Source organism: Osmia lignaria, chromosome 13, assembly GCF_051020975.1.
Source record: "Osmia lignaria lignaria isolate PbOS001 chromosome 13, iyOsmLign1, whole genome shotgun sequence".
Taxonomy (NCBI): domain Eukaryota; kingdom Metazoa; phylum Arthropoda; class Insecta; order Hymenoptera; family Megachilidae; genus Osmia; species Osmia lignaria.
Window position 1 is genome coordinate 8,076,316 of NC_135044.1, and position 16,726 is coordinate 8,093,041.

General features: G+C 42.6%; 2 protein-coding genes across 7 annotated transcripts; one reads left to right on the forward strand and one right to left on the reverse strand.

Moving 5' to 3' along the window:
* The first annotated feature begins 666 nt into the window (after nucleotides 1-666).
* Nucleotides 667-14,575, forward strand: chas (chascon). Of its 6 annotated transcripts, XM_076691533.1 has the most exons (20): nucleotides 667-841; nucleotides 914-1,062; nucleotides 1,292-1,565; nucleotides 1,645-1,889; nucleotides 2,383-3,026; nucleotides 3,092-3,140; nucleotides 3,250-3,716; nucleotides 4,546-4,618; nucleotides 4,694-4,827; nucleotides 6,132-6,262; nucleotides 6,805-6,841; nucleotides 7,210-7,379; nucleotides 7,731-7,910; nucleotides 10,403-10,618; nucleotides 10,678-10,921; nucleotides 11,012-11,365; nucleotides 11,439-11,647; nucleotides 11,719-11,977; nucleotides 12,050-12,521; nucleotides 12,882-14,575. In XM_076691533.1, the coding sequence occupies exons 10-20, from the start codon at nucleotides 6,212-6,214 to the stop codon at nucleotides 13,414-13,416; spliced, it is 2,727 nt and encodes a 908-aa protein (XP_076547648.1). In that variant the 5' UTR covers nucleotides 667-841; nucleotides 914-1,062; nucleotides 1,292-1,565; nucleotides 1,645-1,889; nucleotides 2,383-3,026; nucleotides 3,092-3,140; nucleotides 3,250-3,716; nucleotides 4,546-4,618; nucleotides 4,694-4,827; nucleotides 6,132-6,211; the 3' UTR covers nucleotides 13,417-14,575. The 6 variants fall into 6 exon arrangements, with proteins under 6 accessions (XP_076547648.1, XP_076547647.1, XP_076547644.1 ...); XM_076691532.1 differs by having other exon boundaries at nucleotides 4,479-4,618; nucleotides 11,719-12,521; XM_076691529.1 differs by having other exon boundaries at nucleotides 11,719-12,521.
* lwr (ubiquitin conjugating enzyme lesswright) lies at nucleotides 14,494-16,284 on the reverse strand. The gene is made up of 5 exons (XM_034319278.2): nucleotides 16,099-16,284; nucleotides 15,942-16,011; nucleotides 15,540-15,623; nucleotides 15,202-15,464; nucleotides 14,494-15,126 (listed from the first exon to the last, which is right to left on the reverse strand). The coding sequence occupies exons 2-5, from the start codon at nucleotides 16,005-16,007 to the stop codon at nucleotides 15,060-15,062; spliced, it is 480 nt and encodes a 159-aa protein (XP_034175169.1). The 5' UTR covers nucleotides 16,008-16,011; nucleotides 16,099-16,284; the 3' UTR covers nucleotides 14,494-15,059.
* Nucleotides 16,285-16,726: the final 442 nt, after the last annotated feature.

A 16,726-nucleotide genomic window follows, 5' to 3' on the forward strand; every position in this document is an offset into this window, starting at 1 on the left:
CACCACCAGCACTGCCGGCTTTCGCTAGCTGTACCGTTCTCCTCGTTCGAAGATACTGCTACTAATTTCAAGGATAAACTTGCACGTATTATCGTTGCTCGACGATGCCTCCACGAGTTGCCGTGGCTAGAGGCACCCTGAGAGGGCACGAAGTACACCGATTGTTTGGAATGGCGGATCGAACGGGCACGCACGGTTGCCGCATCGTGTGGTAAAAATGGCCGCGACCTGCCCACACCGTGCTGCTCGGTAGTCTCGCACCTCTGTAACGTTGTCGTCACGGGACGATGACGCTTATTCCGCACTGACACCGGCACATCTTTGATTCGCAGCCACGGACACGAGCTAGGGAAACCGAGCAACACCTAGCACACGCCCCGAATTACGCGTGTACGGACGCGATCTCTCCTCTATGCGCTGCTGCTGTTCTTGCTGCTGCTGCTGCTAGCACGGCTATGCATTTCTGTCATACGTCTATCTCTCTTTCTTTTAATCTCTACCTTCTCTCTTACTCGTCTACTACCTTCTGTTCGGTCTATCTCTCTTACCCTCTAACACTGTTTCTCTCTTAATACAACGACCGAGAACATGGCGTACCTATGCTTCAAAGACGGACATACGAACAGGGATACGCTCGATGTGTTCCCTTTGCCTGGGGTCGTGCCTCTTACACCACTGTATTCCCCTCTCTCTGACTTCTTTGTTCTAGGTACTTTCTTTTTCTCCCTAAATCCTCGTCGCCCGCAGCACCACCTATACCAATGGAAAACGGCTCTTCCTACGGCAGTGCGCTTCCGGTTCGTTAGTTAGCGCCACCTGCTGCGACGATTCTAACCGGCGGGTAAGTGTCGATACCAAAAATTTCAATTCGAAACTGTATTATTTAAATGTATCTTATTTGTTATATTTTCAGAAATGCGCGGGAAAAGATTATCACACGAATCAAGGATGAATCTTCTTTATTTCTTTTTTCAACGTTAAAATTTTGAACGCAACCTTGTTGGTCCAATAAGGAATTATTATTTTCAACAAACGATGCTCGCTTTCACGTAATTCTTGTAGGTAGATACTTGCGTTAATATTTTACTAAGAAAAGAACTCTTTGCTCTTCGACTTTCACTCTTCCGTGGCGCTGTATTCGAATTCCTCCGAAACCATTTTGGAATTCTGAATTTCACGGTAATTGATACGGAAGAATCGGAGTAATTCTAGAAATTTTTTTTCTCTTCTCATCTCGGACTCGATTCACCTTATTTTCCTTTCGTCTAACGATATCATAACTCTCTTTCAGCGGATGGAAACGCAGGAATTCATTGGGGAAAAAAGTGAACCGTCTGGACGCATTAGATCGGCGCACCTGCAAAGGCGCGCCTCTTTTGAACCAGTTCACGGGACCAATTACGCTCGCCTCTGGCAAACTTGTCTCGTCGTGGATTTTGTTCGACCGCTTTTGGCGATGGCCACGTTTCCAAATCCTTATAGGTAAGCTTGCATCCTTTCCAGGTCACGTGGTTCTTCTTCTTACTTACCTACATACACGCGAAGATCCGTTTATACGCAATCGTGTAAGTATAAAAAAAGAATAAGTAAAAATGATACATTAAGAGCAGACTTGGTTTTCATCGCTTCTTGAATCTGTTCCAGCCGCTCGAGCAACGACAGTACCGTATCTAGGATACGAGTAAATTACTAAATGCTATTAACCACGTTATTACACCACTGTATCGTTCTCGCAATTTCTGCTATTGACATTGGCATGATTGCTGCGGTACGGTCGGTAATACGGGGACCAACGACACGCGTGCTTTGCTCCAAGGATACTACAATCTGTATATAGAGAACGAGATTAGCGCCAAGGAAAGCCAGGATAATGAGATTGCGGAGAGAACGTTAGTAAAATAGTATATTCCCTTCTCTTTGAACTTGTTGCTTTAGTTTATATAAGTCACGCGTTGTTGTTATTCAAGTATCGCAACTTTACGAGCTGCGTTACAATTAATTAGATGCATTTAGTATTCTTGCGTCGTTCTTCGGATAGTTTCTTTTTTTCTTTTACTCGGTTGCATCTTACGTAAACGGAATGCAAAATTCTCCGAACGAGAGTCTCCACTTTTAAATCGTGCTACCGCGTCAATAGCGCCTATTACGGACTCACTGTTGACTGTAAACAGAGCGCATCGATGCAGCATTGAGTCATAGAATAACGATCTGCGGTTAATGTTAACGATAATTATAAGAGCAACACGATTGTAATCGTTCAACCGTGACGGTAGTATTACTCTAGCGTTCTAAAAAGAAATCAATGAATGCTAATGACGTTTCTGATATATATATATATATATATAAAATATGGTTTCTATCTTTCTTTTTTCTTGTTTCTAGACGACCTTTTTTGGACAACCAGACGAGCGAGGTTCGCGCGCACACAGATATTAAGATATGACATTTTGATTATGTTCACGGATGAATCACTTCACACGCACGCGATATAATGCTATTCACTTGGAACCTTGCATTTGCATATTAACGACCTCGAACGTTAAGAACTGGTCTCTGAAAATGTGACTCCTCTCCAGATACACTTTTCACGATTAATCCATTTTAGGATGTCCACGCGGAACGTGACTCGACGTAAATCCTTCGTTCTATTTATTTCATTCAATCAACGTGTAGATTCGCAGATGCATAACGATTGCATAACAGAATCTTGTGCATGAAATACCATCCTCTGATTACGATTTCAATGATAACGATGAAAAAACAGTTTACCGAATATGTAACGTTCGTAATTGTGTTACAGGGTAAGAGATTACGAAGGCTGCAGCTTTTCTAGAATTTATGAGCCGTAACGTTCAAAGAGCCAGCTCTGACCTGCTGGCCAATTTCGTCGAATCATGAATGTCCTCGACTCTTCTGACCGCATCCCTTACAAGCATTGTCCCTGATTGGATCGTTGTCCTTCTTGTGACAAAGGGATCCTACAGCCTTATACAGGTCCCATTGAATGGTTATTCTTAACAATAAAGGTGATTCAAGTGTCTGATTTATCGAGGTTACAAGAATTTCTTTTTTAATAAATCCTATTTTACAGATATCTCGCATCGCTATGGGGGTGCTTCATCGATGAACTACCCAAAAAGGTACATTTGGAATAACATAAAAATGAATCAAGAAACCATCTGTTATCACCTGGTAGTCATCTATCGACGATTGCCAAATCGATCGATTAAAATTACATATTAATTACAGGTTGGCTCAGCAAAGCATTCTTCTCCGGTATATCCCGAGGATTGTCGTAGGTGTTGATCCGTAATCTGGCAATTGGTATCGGCGATTGCCCATAGAAAGAATCAATCCCCGCTGGATCCCAGCTTGATCTCATCACCGACGATGGTTCGGCTGTGCTTCGTGCCGCTCCGGCGATCTTCGTCTCCCACTGGGTGCTCTGTGGCTGGCGGATCAGTCAGAAAGCGCTCGACGTACGGACAGTATCGTGCGCGCCGGCCACGACAGCATGCGCGGGAATTTCGTTTGTCGTTCGTTTCACGATTGTCCATGCTGCGACGTCTCGTTTCTCACTCGACGATGACAATTATTATCGATTAGTTAATATCATCTAGTGCGATCTGACGTTCGATCAAGGGAATTGTCACGAATTTCATTCATTCACGGATTTAAGAGCAGTGGTCACCATTGGAATACGACACAGGAATCAGGTGAATGTAAACACGATTCTTCCTTTCCTTTTTTCATCAGTGAACTCTATCCTTCCCCTTTGTCTAGGTATCTCATCTTCGCTGGTCCTGCCTTCTTTCACTCCTCGTTCCAAAAACCGCGTGCACGTTGGCTGGCCGCTCCATCGAATCGCTTTTTCCTCGAGGATGTTACGAGACTGGCATTGTCAGCTACTTACGTAATTCACCGTGCACCGAGAACCGATGGGAATCTTCCCAGTGCATCGGGTGTAAAGACAGGTTTCCAGTCCGCGCCTTATTTTTCCGCGCGTCAACGATACAAGATTTGATTTTCTACGATTTCATCGATGACCCTTACGATCCCTCGCGATCTTACGTTAACCAGCCAGTAAAGGATCGCGATTGAAAGATTGAATTCACTTCGTTGCAACGTTTCACCGGTGATAAATTGATGAGATACCTGATTCAGAAGGCAAACGTTAGAAACAACTTGCAAAACAACGCTCTTACATTCTGTTACGTTAAATTTCAAAGATTTTTTGTTTTAATTTAATCAAGCGCAGTTTTAAGAAAAGGAAGGTTGAAAGAGTCATCGTTTCTTTTTTGAAACTGACGACAGATATGGAAATGGTGAAGTTTATAAATTTGCCGCGCTTATTATTTTCTCTCAAAATGGCGACGTCCTTGTCGAGGTCACGTGTCCATCGCGTTGCACGCATACCGCCCACGAGTGTCCACCTGTTCTCCGATTGCTCTACTTATCTGTCGCTTTTCGTTTCTCAGCCATGCATTTAAATCGCTGATTCGGTGATTTAAACGCCGCATCTGAACAACTGCGTTCTCTGAACAGTATTTACAGGTCGCACTTTTAATTTTCTGCGCTACACGGAAGTAATCTTTTAATTAGGAATATAATCAGAAAGGTAAAGAAGATTCAAAAAGTATTAAACTTAGATTTCTTAATGTGTCTTTAAACCACTAAAAATTCTTCTTTTTAGATGTTTTTAAACACGAAGTTCACCAGACTCGAGGATTTTGAAAAATACCCACGCATAAGAATCAGCGATACCATTTCCTTGATTTAAGTCAAAGAAATTCTTTAAATATTCAAGAGGATCGTTGGTGTAACTAGGTAGAAAAATCAGGCTCTACCCTCTTCGTTCGTTTAAGTTTAAGAGCGTAAAAACAGCACCGTTCAGCGGGTGTCCACGTTCAGCAGCTAATCGAGAAGTTTCGTCTCGCGACAATAGAGCAGAAAAACGTCCTCCGCGATGGACAGTTTTTACTTGTTTTAGCCGTGGTACCGGCATGACGCATCCCTGACGTCACACGCATATCCAATGAGATAAAAGTCGACACGGTCGTATATAGAATCGTCGCGAAGCCAGCGTGATGTCAATACGAATCGCACCTGTTTTTCAGGTTCGCGTCTCTGGTTCAGCTCTCGTTCTCTCCTTTGGCGCATCCGAGACCTTGTGGTATCCCCTGTCGGGGGATCATTTATCAATTCAGACACACGCTGCTTAACCCTTCTGTTAATAACCGGCTACCTTGGACCACGAAACATTCGGGTTTATTAACGAAAGGCTTAAAACTGTACCAGGATATTTCTCTGTAGCAGCCGTCATTTGTTGCGAGACGGTTGCATTATAAAGCGTAGATTCTAGGGGAGGAAAAATCGAGATACATACGTACCTGTTCCAGCCAGGACAGGGAGAGCCCGTGCGTAATTCCAACCGCAAGGACGCGAGTGCTCAATGGCGTAGGCTGACACTTTTCCTTCCATCTTCTCTGTCCACTGATTCCTGCAATTTCCTAAATGAAATTGAAACGTAGGCTTCTTTTTGTCAAGTGTCAGTATAGGAGGAGGAGAGACCAGGATAAAAGCTTCTATTATAAATAACTCAGGTGATGGAACTCTCCTTCTCCTACGCTTGTTCTTTCCCAAAAGAAGCCCAAGTCGCACGCGTCGATGTCTCATTGGAGTATCCGAGTACTCGATGAAGCAGCAGTTAATAGAAATCTAGAAACGGATAGGCGGGTAGCCGTTTGCCGGTACCAAAGGGTTAAACGATCGAACAAATACGCCACTGTGATCGGCAACTGGTCGTACGTGGCGCACGCGTGTCTTTAACCATCTCGATATCGTATCGCAGCCCATATCGAGGTGGTCGCGACCACAGGCCCGCGTGCCACTCCGGCCTTCGACTTCCATGCAGAAAAGAGCGTCCTGATGAATTATTATGCCCCGCCTGTACGCGTATACACGGACTTACAGATGTGACCGTGATTACGTTACAATCGTTAAATAGGTTGCGTCTTCTTCGCGACGATCGTTCTCGTTTCTTGCGTCACTGTTATCCCTCTCGTCCCCCGGGAACGAGCGTTATCGAACTCGAAGAAAATTCTGAAGTATAAACGAAATCGTTCTTGCAGATTTTTATTGGAAGAAACCGTGCACTTCCCGTCACGAGAAGCTCCGAGATCATCAGGATTCCACCGGCAGGCATGATCAAATGATGGAGGTGATTTCGACACGCCGATACGAGGCTCGTCCACCGATTCTCGTGAGTAGATTCTACGCCCTGTAAACGTAAGCCTCGTTCCATCTCCCTTGAATCGCTGTGTTCTTTCTATTTGATCCATTTGCATCGGGACAATCGAACGATATACACTGTTCCTTTTCTTTATAGATAGATGAAGCGATTGCCGGTGAAGTAAGAAATAACGAGTTGAAAGAGAATCTTAATCCTTTAACGCTTCAATGGAAAACTGTACGAGATAGTAATCACCGCATGATTGAAACTTGATTCCATTCAAGGACGTACATGTACACCTATTGTAAATGATTGTATACTTTTAAATGATGTATATATATATACGTCGTTGACACGAATCTCTTCGTTTATTTATTCCGATGTAAATGGATTATGAGAGAACAACTTAACACACCTGAACGATTAACAAGGTTTTATAATGCAATGTATTATCAAGTGCTCGTAGATTTCGTCTAGGTAAGGTGTTAATTGGACCTCTAATTAGTCTATAAGCTGCATTCCGATAGCATCGAAGCAGTACATCTAACCGTATCATTTTTTTCGCATTGCAGATCGACCCTGAGAATTCCGTGGCTTTGGTGAAAGAAGGTAAATCTCGACTAACATGATCGTTATGCATTGTTCGTTCGCGATGCGAGCATATCGAGTCGTGATTGAAAATAAAGCGGATAGAAGATAAGAATGAAAGGCGTGTCGCGGGCTAAGCGACTGTATATTAGCGCGAACGTAGCTTCTTTTATTCTTGTTCGACGTCGCGAAACGAATCGTTGCAAGTACGTCCACTTGTACGTGGCCGATCCTTCTTTCGTATCTATTTTTTTGTTTCTTCATTTTTAACTATCTTCTCCCTTTCGCGTTTGTTCGGTCAGAGAGAGACTGGGGGAAAGATTGTTTTTGCGCAATAACAGAGCCATTGTGTAGCCTAAGTGGAAATAGTACTCGCTTCCGGTTTCCAGAGGAATGGGAGACCCGCAAGAAGAAGGAAATAACAACCACCCGGCAAATAGAGACCAGAGTGAAGCGGCAGGTTGTACTGGAGGACGGCGAGGTTGTGGTGGACTCGGGTCCTTTGGTCACCACCAATACCACCGAGGATGTCGAACAACAAGAACACACCACTCAAGAAGTACGATTTCTTCGGTTTACTACAGAACAGAAAATTACATACCGTTTAATCTCGTTCTCGGAAATCATTCTCGTTATTCTCTACTGTTAAATTGAAATCGGTGTTACGTGACGTAGCTGTAACGCGAAACAAGTAATCTCGTTCTCGTTACTTAGCCGGTTAGAAATCCGTGGGATTAAAATAATACTAAGAAATTTATAAATTTATATCGAAGCGATTCCAGCGTACATTGATTACACGGTATATTAAATAATTCATGAACAGGAAAAAGTATTAATTACGGAATGACCTAGTAGTTTTCAAAGGAATCTCTTACGATATCGCTTCATCGTTTTTACCTTTTTATTTCAGAGACGAACAACCGGCGATCAGCCGCAGGAGGTTGAATGGCCAACAGGTGGAAGGAGTTCCGCGGACGGTGGTAGCATTGTTCAGAAGGAGTTAAACGAGACGGTGGTGAGGAGTCGCGAGGAGATCGAGGAGAGGCTGGAAACGGAGGATCGTCAACAGCTGGGAGATATCTCGGACGAGGTACAATCCACGCGACACACCCACACCTAAATTCCACCTGCGCGTGCCACGATACAACAACGCTCCGTGTCTATCTATGTTATTCTCTCTATGTATACGGGCTCACGTTCAATCTCTTTGTTGGCGAGCCTTTAAGCGCCACGAAAAGGTCAGTTCGCCTCTCCGTCGAACGCTCATCCCACGTGTATATTGCCGAGGAACAAATACGGAGCTACCATTTGGCCAGCTTCCTTTCATGGCGAGTAGAAATTTCGGATTCTGCGGCGACCGACCCCCGTTCCAAATACACACGCCGGTTTCTGATTTGGTCAAGGCCAACTTGGGCGGGGTACCGGCACGATCCTCGAAGGACGTTACGTGTCTGTGTTCCTCTGGCCTAGTCAAAGTTTCCCTTCTTAACGCCTTATCGACGTTACCGAATCATTTTCTCATCGGTAGCAACTTTAAGAAAGTTCTTGATAGTCCACGCTATCGTCTCTTGTTTCTATTATATTAGTCATAGCGTTAATTCGACGTTTCTGTGTCATCTGTAAGTGATAACGAGTATTTCAGTTGAAAGACAAATAATGTCATCCGTCGATAAGATGTTAAGTGTGTCGTGGGTAACTTTCTCTTGTCGTCGAGAGATATGTGTTTTCAACGTTGCCGAAAATAATCGATGAACCTGCGTTTGAGCAATGACTCACAGACAGGATGTTCGATCGAAACGTGCAAACAGCTTCTCAGCTAAATCTTTAGAAAACGCAACGAGTTGTTAACACGTAGCCGGGTGAAATTTTAGGTCTGCTGAGAACCAGGTCCAACCACGATATTGTAACGTTTAATTATACTAAAATAGCGTTAAAACGATGGGTCTCACAGGTGGCACGTACCGTGGTAATTGTTCCATCACGCGATAATGGACTCGAGTCAGTTTGAGAAAATAAGCGTACACGCTTAAACCGGACACGTTGTACTCGAATACCATGTTACCGCTACTATATTTAGTTCTGGCCGAATGTTACAACGCGAGAAAGCTTTCCAGCCATTGGTTACTCAATTCCTGTGTAGTTTGTATTTCACGCCATTGTCGAGGTTGACGAGAAAGCGAATTCCCCGTTCGATCGTGAAAAAAAAGCTGCTCGTTCGTCTCTCGGGTTAAACGCATCGCGATCCGTCATCGAGGGATGATTAATGAACCACTCGGCGAGAGACGAACGCGGAAGGAAGGTTGCGTTGCGCCTAGAAGCCACGCAACAGGTGTATCGTACGCTACTTATCTACCTGTATCGGTCCATTGAGCTTATTGTCAACATAATTACAGAAAAGATGAAAGATAAATAATGGTAACGGTAGACTGGTATAAAATGGATAAAATCGGTAAAGGTTGAGCACGCGAGAAGGACTGTGTGGCACGATAACATTTCAAGCGATCATTGTTGGATCTCGGCTAAGCTGGAATTCGGTCGGGACGAAAGTGTTAGGGTACAGGGTGTTAAGAAAGTAACGATAGCTGAGATCATCGATGACCGTTTGAAAAAAAAAACATACTCGTATCTTCTCCAGACATTGATACGATTAAAGATTCAGATCTTCGGGACATCGAATCGTGTCCAGTGTGAATTGAAAACAAAAAAAAGATGTCGAATTTCGAAGGATATTCGAAGCGAATCGAAACGATTACCGAGTCAGTCCATCGCTAGCAACAGGTACTCAGGTTCGCGCACGAGCGATTCAGAGACGAAGAGGTACGATCGAGACGCGGACCAAGAAGAAATGAGACGCGTACAAGCGAACGATTCGAAGTAGGGATAATACCGCGAACAGAAGAGAGAAAGAAACGAGGAGAACCGGGGAGAGACGAGGAGAGGCTCGTCGAGAAGTGGAAGTCGATGATCTTTCGGCTTCGTTCTCCCTTCACCTGAGATCCCAGTCATAGCAGCTGTTTCGAGCTGGACTAACTATCCCCGACGCTTCTGTCCTTCCGTTCGCCGTTGACGATTCACCGTTTTCTCGTTTTCAACGGACCATTATGTGACCGTCAGGAGTGATAACACCTGGTTCCTCCTCCGTCGATAGGAGGGCAGTCGTGCGAGGTAGCTGTCTCCCGGTATCGTATCTCCTCGTCGTCGCTCCTTAAAATTAGCGGAGGTCGCTGGTGCTACGGTGATTCGAATCAATTTGACTACGAGGCAATTTATTTGATAAGCTCGAAACGATTCAGTTCAATAGCTATCGTCGTTTTACGTAATCGCTAATCTCAAGGGTATTACAGGTAATTGCTCGATAATGTCCCGTCTGGTCACGTCGCGGGCTCTCTTTGTATTTATTGTCGCACCGTGACCTTCGCTGCTAGAATACACCTTTCTTTCCACTTGTCCGCGAGGGGAACGGTGGCGAGATCTGGACGATCCGGTTTATCGCGACGAGGATTTCGGAACGCGTGCGGATTTCCACGGGGATAATAACTGGTCCAGACGTCCTAATAACGAACGAGTGGTTCTTGGTTACAGGCGTACCATCAGGCGGTGCGAAACAACCGGGGTGATCTTAGATTGGCCCTCGCCGAATCGTCCAAGCAGTTGGCGTCGCAAACTGGTCCCAGGGTGGTTCAGCACACGACCAAGTCGAACAAGGTTATCGACACCGAGAAGACCCTCGAGAGGAAGGAACTTAAACCTGACGGACTGATCGTAACGGAGAGGAAACGAACGGTCGAGCACGAGGAGGTTTGTACACTTTAGATCTTTCGAAAAGTATTCGTCGGTGTAACGCTGACGGGCTGTAGATAAAGGACGACGAGGTTCCTGACGATGGGAAGGATGTAGAGGACGAGGACGGTGAGAAGAGAAAGGAGAGTTCTCATAGGTTTATCAAGAAAAGGGACGAGGACATAGTGGATTATATCTCTGGCGGCGAGAGGGTTGGTCGAGAGATGCGCTACGTCGCGGAGACGACCGAGGGAGAACGAATCGGCGATTGGACACCATCACCGACTGCCATGAGAACCACTCGTTTCCATAAACACTCTGGTATACCTGGCTTTGATCTGAAAAATAATTCGACAATTATCGCTATACCTTCTCCTTTATTCGTCTCTTGTAACATACGAAATATTTCAGGTTTTCCAGGAGAAAACTTTCCAGCCCGCAAGGACGTGCTAACGAAAAAGCCATTGGACTTCGAGGAGGAAGACGAGGCTAGAAAGTTTGAGACCTCAAAGTGGTTGGAGAGCCATTTCGGTAGCGAATCGCGTTCCTCTCACGGTTCCATCGACGCTGATGACTCTCCTGTCCCAACCAGCACCAACAAGAGCTACATCAACGTTACCATGAAATCTTGTGCGCCCAAGGAACGTGATTATCAGAATGTTAATGCTAATCGGCATCAACGACGGAGTACCGGAAGAGATTCGACCTCTCCTTCTGGATTTTTCCATGGAATAAGCGACTGGTCCGAGAGATATCAAGGAAGAGGTGGTTAAAAATTTCCTCTTACAGATGATACTTTACTGACTTTACGTGTAATCGTTTAATGCCTGTTATTTAGAGAGACAGAATCAGGTGAGAAACAGTTCACCGTCGCAGTACGTGGAGACGGTTCATACAAACGGCCACGCTCACGAGCATCCAAGGAAACAAACGGAATCAACGTACTCGAAGACGTACGAGTCTGTTCTTCGTCGCGAACATCAAGAATCCTTTCACGAACGACAACGTGTACCGTCTCCGCCTGTTCGACGGAAATCGAAGGAACAGGTAAGCGGAAACAGAGATTAGGAAGCAAACGTTCTCTTGCAGCGTGTAAATAAAAGTATCGTTGATTTCAGTGGGCAACCAAATCCGAAGAGAGGATCAGTCTAAACGATTCAACGCCGGCCAGGACCTCGAGTCCCGTTCACGTTGTACAGAGAACCTGGGAGAGTCGTAACCGGGATGTCCATGTACCATCGGTCGAACGAGAGGACCGTAAGAAGTCGGTATCTAGATCAAGATCAGCTTCACCGATACCAGAGTCGATTCCTGTAAATGGTAAAAAGTCAACTGAGAAATCAAACGAGAATTCGACACCTGCTCGTCCAGCAAAGAGTAAATATCAAAAGGCACTTAGCGCTGCTAATTGTTTGAACGGTAAGATTCATGTTTCAATCAAATGTCCAGGTTCAGGGCATTCCAAATACAAAATCGGCGAGTCGTTCAGGAAACTAGTGGGGAAACTGCGTTCAGCCAGTAGCGAAAGGAAGAACAAACGCGCCAGTAGTAGCTCTACCTCTCAGCTGACTCAAACGGACGACAACGGACCGACCTACATGCAGTACAACGTGATCGACAAGAACATTCCGTTTGTGAACGAAAGGGGGGTGGAGGAGAAGCCTCCGGAGAGGCCGTCCAGGTCTCCCAAGAACGCGAATGTTAATAACAGCAGCGGGAAAATCACGAAAACCGTGAGAACGAGCGATCATGGTAGTCAAGAGCAATGGCAACGCAGCGAATCGACGCCACCGTTGCATAGGTATTATCTAGGCGAAGATCCCTTCGGTGGAAGTATCTATGGACGCGAGAAAGGATACCGCGACGCGAGGAGGTCGGGTCAGACACGCGGCTGTAGGACTAGCGGCGAGACTGAGTACAGGTAATCAAGCTAATCTAAGAACAAAAACAAAAAAAAGAAAATCTGTTAAACGGCTTTGGGTTAGTCCCCCTCTGTCGTTGTGCAAGTTAATTGTAAAAAATAGCAGACGCGGTATCATGTTGCCCCACTGCAACGAGCGTCGTCGAAAGACCATTCCAGTAAGCTGATACACGTTTACATAATTGCGCCCGGAGACGGTGTGCTTCGCTTGTCTAAATCGTACGTTCGACTGCTGGGTGAAGGCTGCATGAAGGGGAGCATGACTGTTGCCGCTATGTAGTTTCGAATTCGTCGTTGCTATACCTGCTGGAGCCAACGACTATATTTTCTCAGACAATGTTCGGAATCGGCGCGTTTCAGCGTCGTCTCCAGTTCCCTCGGCAGGTTTAGCAAGTCCACCGGCCGTCTGGCGAACGATCACGAGAGGGAGGACCACACGAGGACCACGCAAACCTTACCGAGGAACTTGCACTCCGGTGGACAGTACGGTCGATCGCAGGTGTCGCGACGCCAACCAGCTGTACCCAGCGGAGTTAAACCAGCCACCGTCGTGCACCCCAACGTTCCACCGTCGAACCAGACTCGTCGATACGGGAGCATGATCAATATTTCTATAAGGAACACGATCACACCCCCGAAGTTCGCCGTGCAGAACAACGTCCAACCTCCGGCCAAGCCGGAAAGGACGTACAAGTCATCCTTGTCCCGTAGCAAAAGCTTCAACGTTGAAGCCGGTAGAAATGGCGCTGATACTCCACCGCCACGAATACCATATACCTCTACGTTACAATTGAATCGGTTAGACGAAACGCCGCCTCTTAAGAGTCCAGGTATCTTGGCCAGTATAAGTCGTAGTAACAAAGATTTACCGAAGGACACCAGACGCGAGTATTAAGCAATTGTCGTGACTCATTTCACCGCAAAGTTTCTAATTCTTTTGTAACCAATTGTTTTTCTTATCTTTTTTTCTTTTTAGTGTAACATAGTTGAAGTGAAATTCGGTAATGTTGATTATCAGAGGACTTATCCAGTGAATAGTTTACTTTTAACACCTCTAGCCGGGTTTTTATCTATCTTTGCTTTTCTTTTTTAACAAATCCAAGATTACATATCAGTTTAATAGAGAGGAATGAACAATAGGGATTCATTCTTAGATCATTGTTATCGTTGTACCATAAATAATATCAGATCATTTGCATTTATATTTTTCAACCGGAGAATTTATTAAAATATAGTACATATATAAATATATCTTAGTACAATGTGTAAAATTGTAATCAATGAAATTATATATGTATATAGGTTCTAAGTACACATATACATATTTTTAGAGAGTTTTATAACGATCGTTATAATCTAATCGAAATTCTCTTCAACATCCACTTCGATTTTTTCTTAGCTGTGCCATGTCAAAATAGTTTTTGATAGCTATGTGAACCTAGCATCCGATTTTGAAAAAATCCATTTTTTTTTACGGAAAATGATAGTATTTTGTTTGTAGTTGAATAGTTTAAAAGTTACAAGCGATTGTTTATACGCCTAAGCCAACTTCGTCAATTTTAAAAATCTTAAAAATCGACGAAGTTGGCTTAGGCGTATAAACAATCGCTTGTAACTTTTAAACTATTCAACTACAAACGATTCTGAATCACATAGAAGAAACGGATTTGAAATATCTCAATGTCGGGTGCGAGTCATTTTTTCAATTTTTTTTTATTTATTAATTGATCAAACTACAAAGAAAACTATTGTTACTACAATCAACTACAAAGAAAATATTCCGTGTCATTTTCCGTAAAGAAAAATTAATTTTTTCAAAGTCGGGTGCCAGATTCACGTAGCCGTTATCGATGCTTTTTAACGGCAAGTATTAAAAGTATAGCATTTATGATGAAATTAAAAGTCAAAGATTATTTATCTTCAGTTCTTTACTTTTAATCAGTTACATTATTTTTAATTAAAAATAAGAAAATTAAGGTGAACTAGAATACTTTATTCCTTAAGATTTGTACAATGCTTACAAGATTTTCAAATACATTTTTGTTAAGGGATGACTTGAATAATGATTTGAAACTTGCAGAATCACGTGATGTTTCAGAACAATATCGCGTCGTTTTTCCTTTACATAATTTAATTCGAACATTATTTTAGAGTCTTACTAGTAATAGCTACTAATACTTACGAATTAAATTGTAGCTTACAAAGAAATCCTTGAACTCACATCATACAAATACAAGTAAAACAATGAAATGTCACTAATGAAAATTTTGGTTGTATTTTAATATGATAATATCGTTAAGAGAAACGTAACATCTTATTTTTCAAGTGTAACATAGTTAGCTTTTTATCTATATAGATTAAACCTAAAAATTTTGCCAGATGAACCAAAAATGCAGACAGCAGTAAATTAGATATATTATATATTAATGTTACTTATAAAAAAGATAAGAAATATAGATTGATATTAGAATATACTATGGGTATACAATAACCTCTGTATGTAGTTGGAATATCTGAATAAGGGGGCTTAACATACTCTTACTCCTGTGGAGCCATCGCTCTAGCTTGAGCTCTTACACGTTTTTCGTATTCCAAGCGATTTTGACTGGAAGAAAAATAAAATATTATTTCTATTTCTACTTTAACTTTGATTTGTAACTATGTAAAATAAAAGCAGTACCAGTATATTGTGTAAGCTTCTGCTTGAGCTGGATCTTTAACATTAGGTTCATTTAACAAATCTTGTATACCAAGTAAGATTTGTTTAATTGTAATAGCAGGCCTCCAATCTTTTTCCTCGTCTAACAGCGACAAACACACAGTTCCTGACGGATAAACGTTTGGATGAAAGAGAGGAGGTTCAAATTTACATTTTGGTGGGCTGGAAGGATAATCATCCTTGAAGATCATACGCAACTTGTATAATCCACCCTCCCATGGTGTCTGTAAAATTGAATCTATAAGTAATATAACACCATAAATCTTTACGATAACTTCACTGTCACCAATGTAACTTACAGATTTCTTGCCAGGTATTGCACATTCCCAACTCATTAAGTTAAGAGAGCCATCTTGGTTCTTGATTGGTCGTGCTACAAACCCCTATAAGAAAAATTCAATCCATCTTTAACCTACATCACACCAATAGACTATTTATTCAACGGATACAGTGTATTATGTCAAGAAGCTAAACATGAGTGTCAATAAGAAGGGTTAGGATTCTGACTATACAACTGCTCAGTCAAAAGCGTTCTTTAAAAGTACTGTTTGTATTCAAAATATACTATAGACAGAAATACTTATTTACAATATGACTTTGTATGGTAGAATAAACTAGAAACGTCATTCAACCTATTGTAAAGTACCAATGCGTGTGTCAGTGGAAAGCATGAAAATTAATTGTTAAAAATGAAATCTTACAAACGGATGATCCTTCCTCCATGCTTTTCGCTCTTCGGCGAGCCTGGCTATTGCAATCCCTGACATTAATCTGCAACAAGTTTACGTTGTATTAAGGTATCGTATTTAGGCGCGAAATATAATCGAGACAGCGTGCAAACATGAATTATGACGTTACCACGATATTTATCGATACTGCTCCACAAGTTTGAATTCCAAACACCTTCTGCGCCGATATTACATCAAATATACTTAGCGGCACAAGGGTGAAAGCGATTGTATAGGGTGAGTGTTCAGAAAACCTATGGATTTGTAACCGTCTTTGGTGCTGTACGAATATCAGCGTAAATTCTTTCACGGAAAGGTAACATTCGTTACACCGGGACCTCTGCTGGTAAATGGGAATGCGAGTTTTGGACAAATCCTGAAGGATTGCGCCAATCAAAATACGCGTCGTTACTTGTCCAGTAAAATGGCCGCCCAATTGCTTATTAATTATGACTATTTTTATTTTTAATTAACCTTCTTTTTATTAACTCATTGTTGCTGAACTTTCTTCATTTTCTTATACAATTTTTAAAAGTGATTTATGATTATTAAAGACACGTTGATATTCTTTTACTAAGAATCATGTTAAATTAGAACATATAAAAAATATTTTTCATTTATTTAAATTATTTTAAGAACAATAATGATAATTTCTATAATGGTAGGATATTTATCAAGATATAAGATTTATTAGGATACATATGTATTAAATGTTACAATCTCTAACTTCCATATACATTTTTATAGGTGACACTTTA

What these genes read in the sequence shown, in the direction of transcription:
- chas (XM_076691532.1), top strand. Translation starts at nt 6,212, where the DNA reads ATGATGGAGGTGATTTCGACACGCCGATACGAGGCTCGTCCACCGATT. An exon ending in TGGGAGATATCTCGGACGAG is followed by an intron (nt 7,911 to 10,402) that starts GTACAATCCACG and finishes TCTTGGTTACAG; the next exon opens with GCGTACCATCAGGCGGTGCG. An exon ending in AGCGGCGAGACTGAGTACAG is followed by an intron (nt 12,522 to 12,881) that starts GTAATCAAGCTA and finishes GGCGCGTTTCAG; the next exon opens with CGTCGTCTCCAGTTCCCTCG.
- lwr (XM_034319278.2), bottom strand. Translation starts at nt 16,007, where the DNA reads ATGTCAGGGATTGCAATAGCCAGGCTCGCCGAAGAGCGAAAAGCATGG. An exon ending in CAATACCTGGCAAGAAATCT is followed by an intron (nt 15,465 to 15,539) that starts GTAAGTTACATT and finishes TCAATTTTACAG; the next exon opens with ACACCATGGGAGGGTGGATT. An exon ending in GAAGCTTACACAATATACTG is followed by an intron (nt 15,127 to 15,201) that starts GTACTGCTTTTA and finishes TTTTTCTTCCAG; the next exon opens with TCAAAATCGCTTGGAATACG.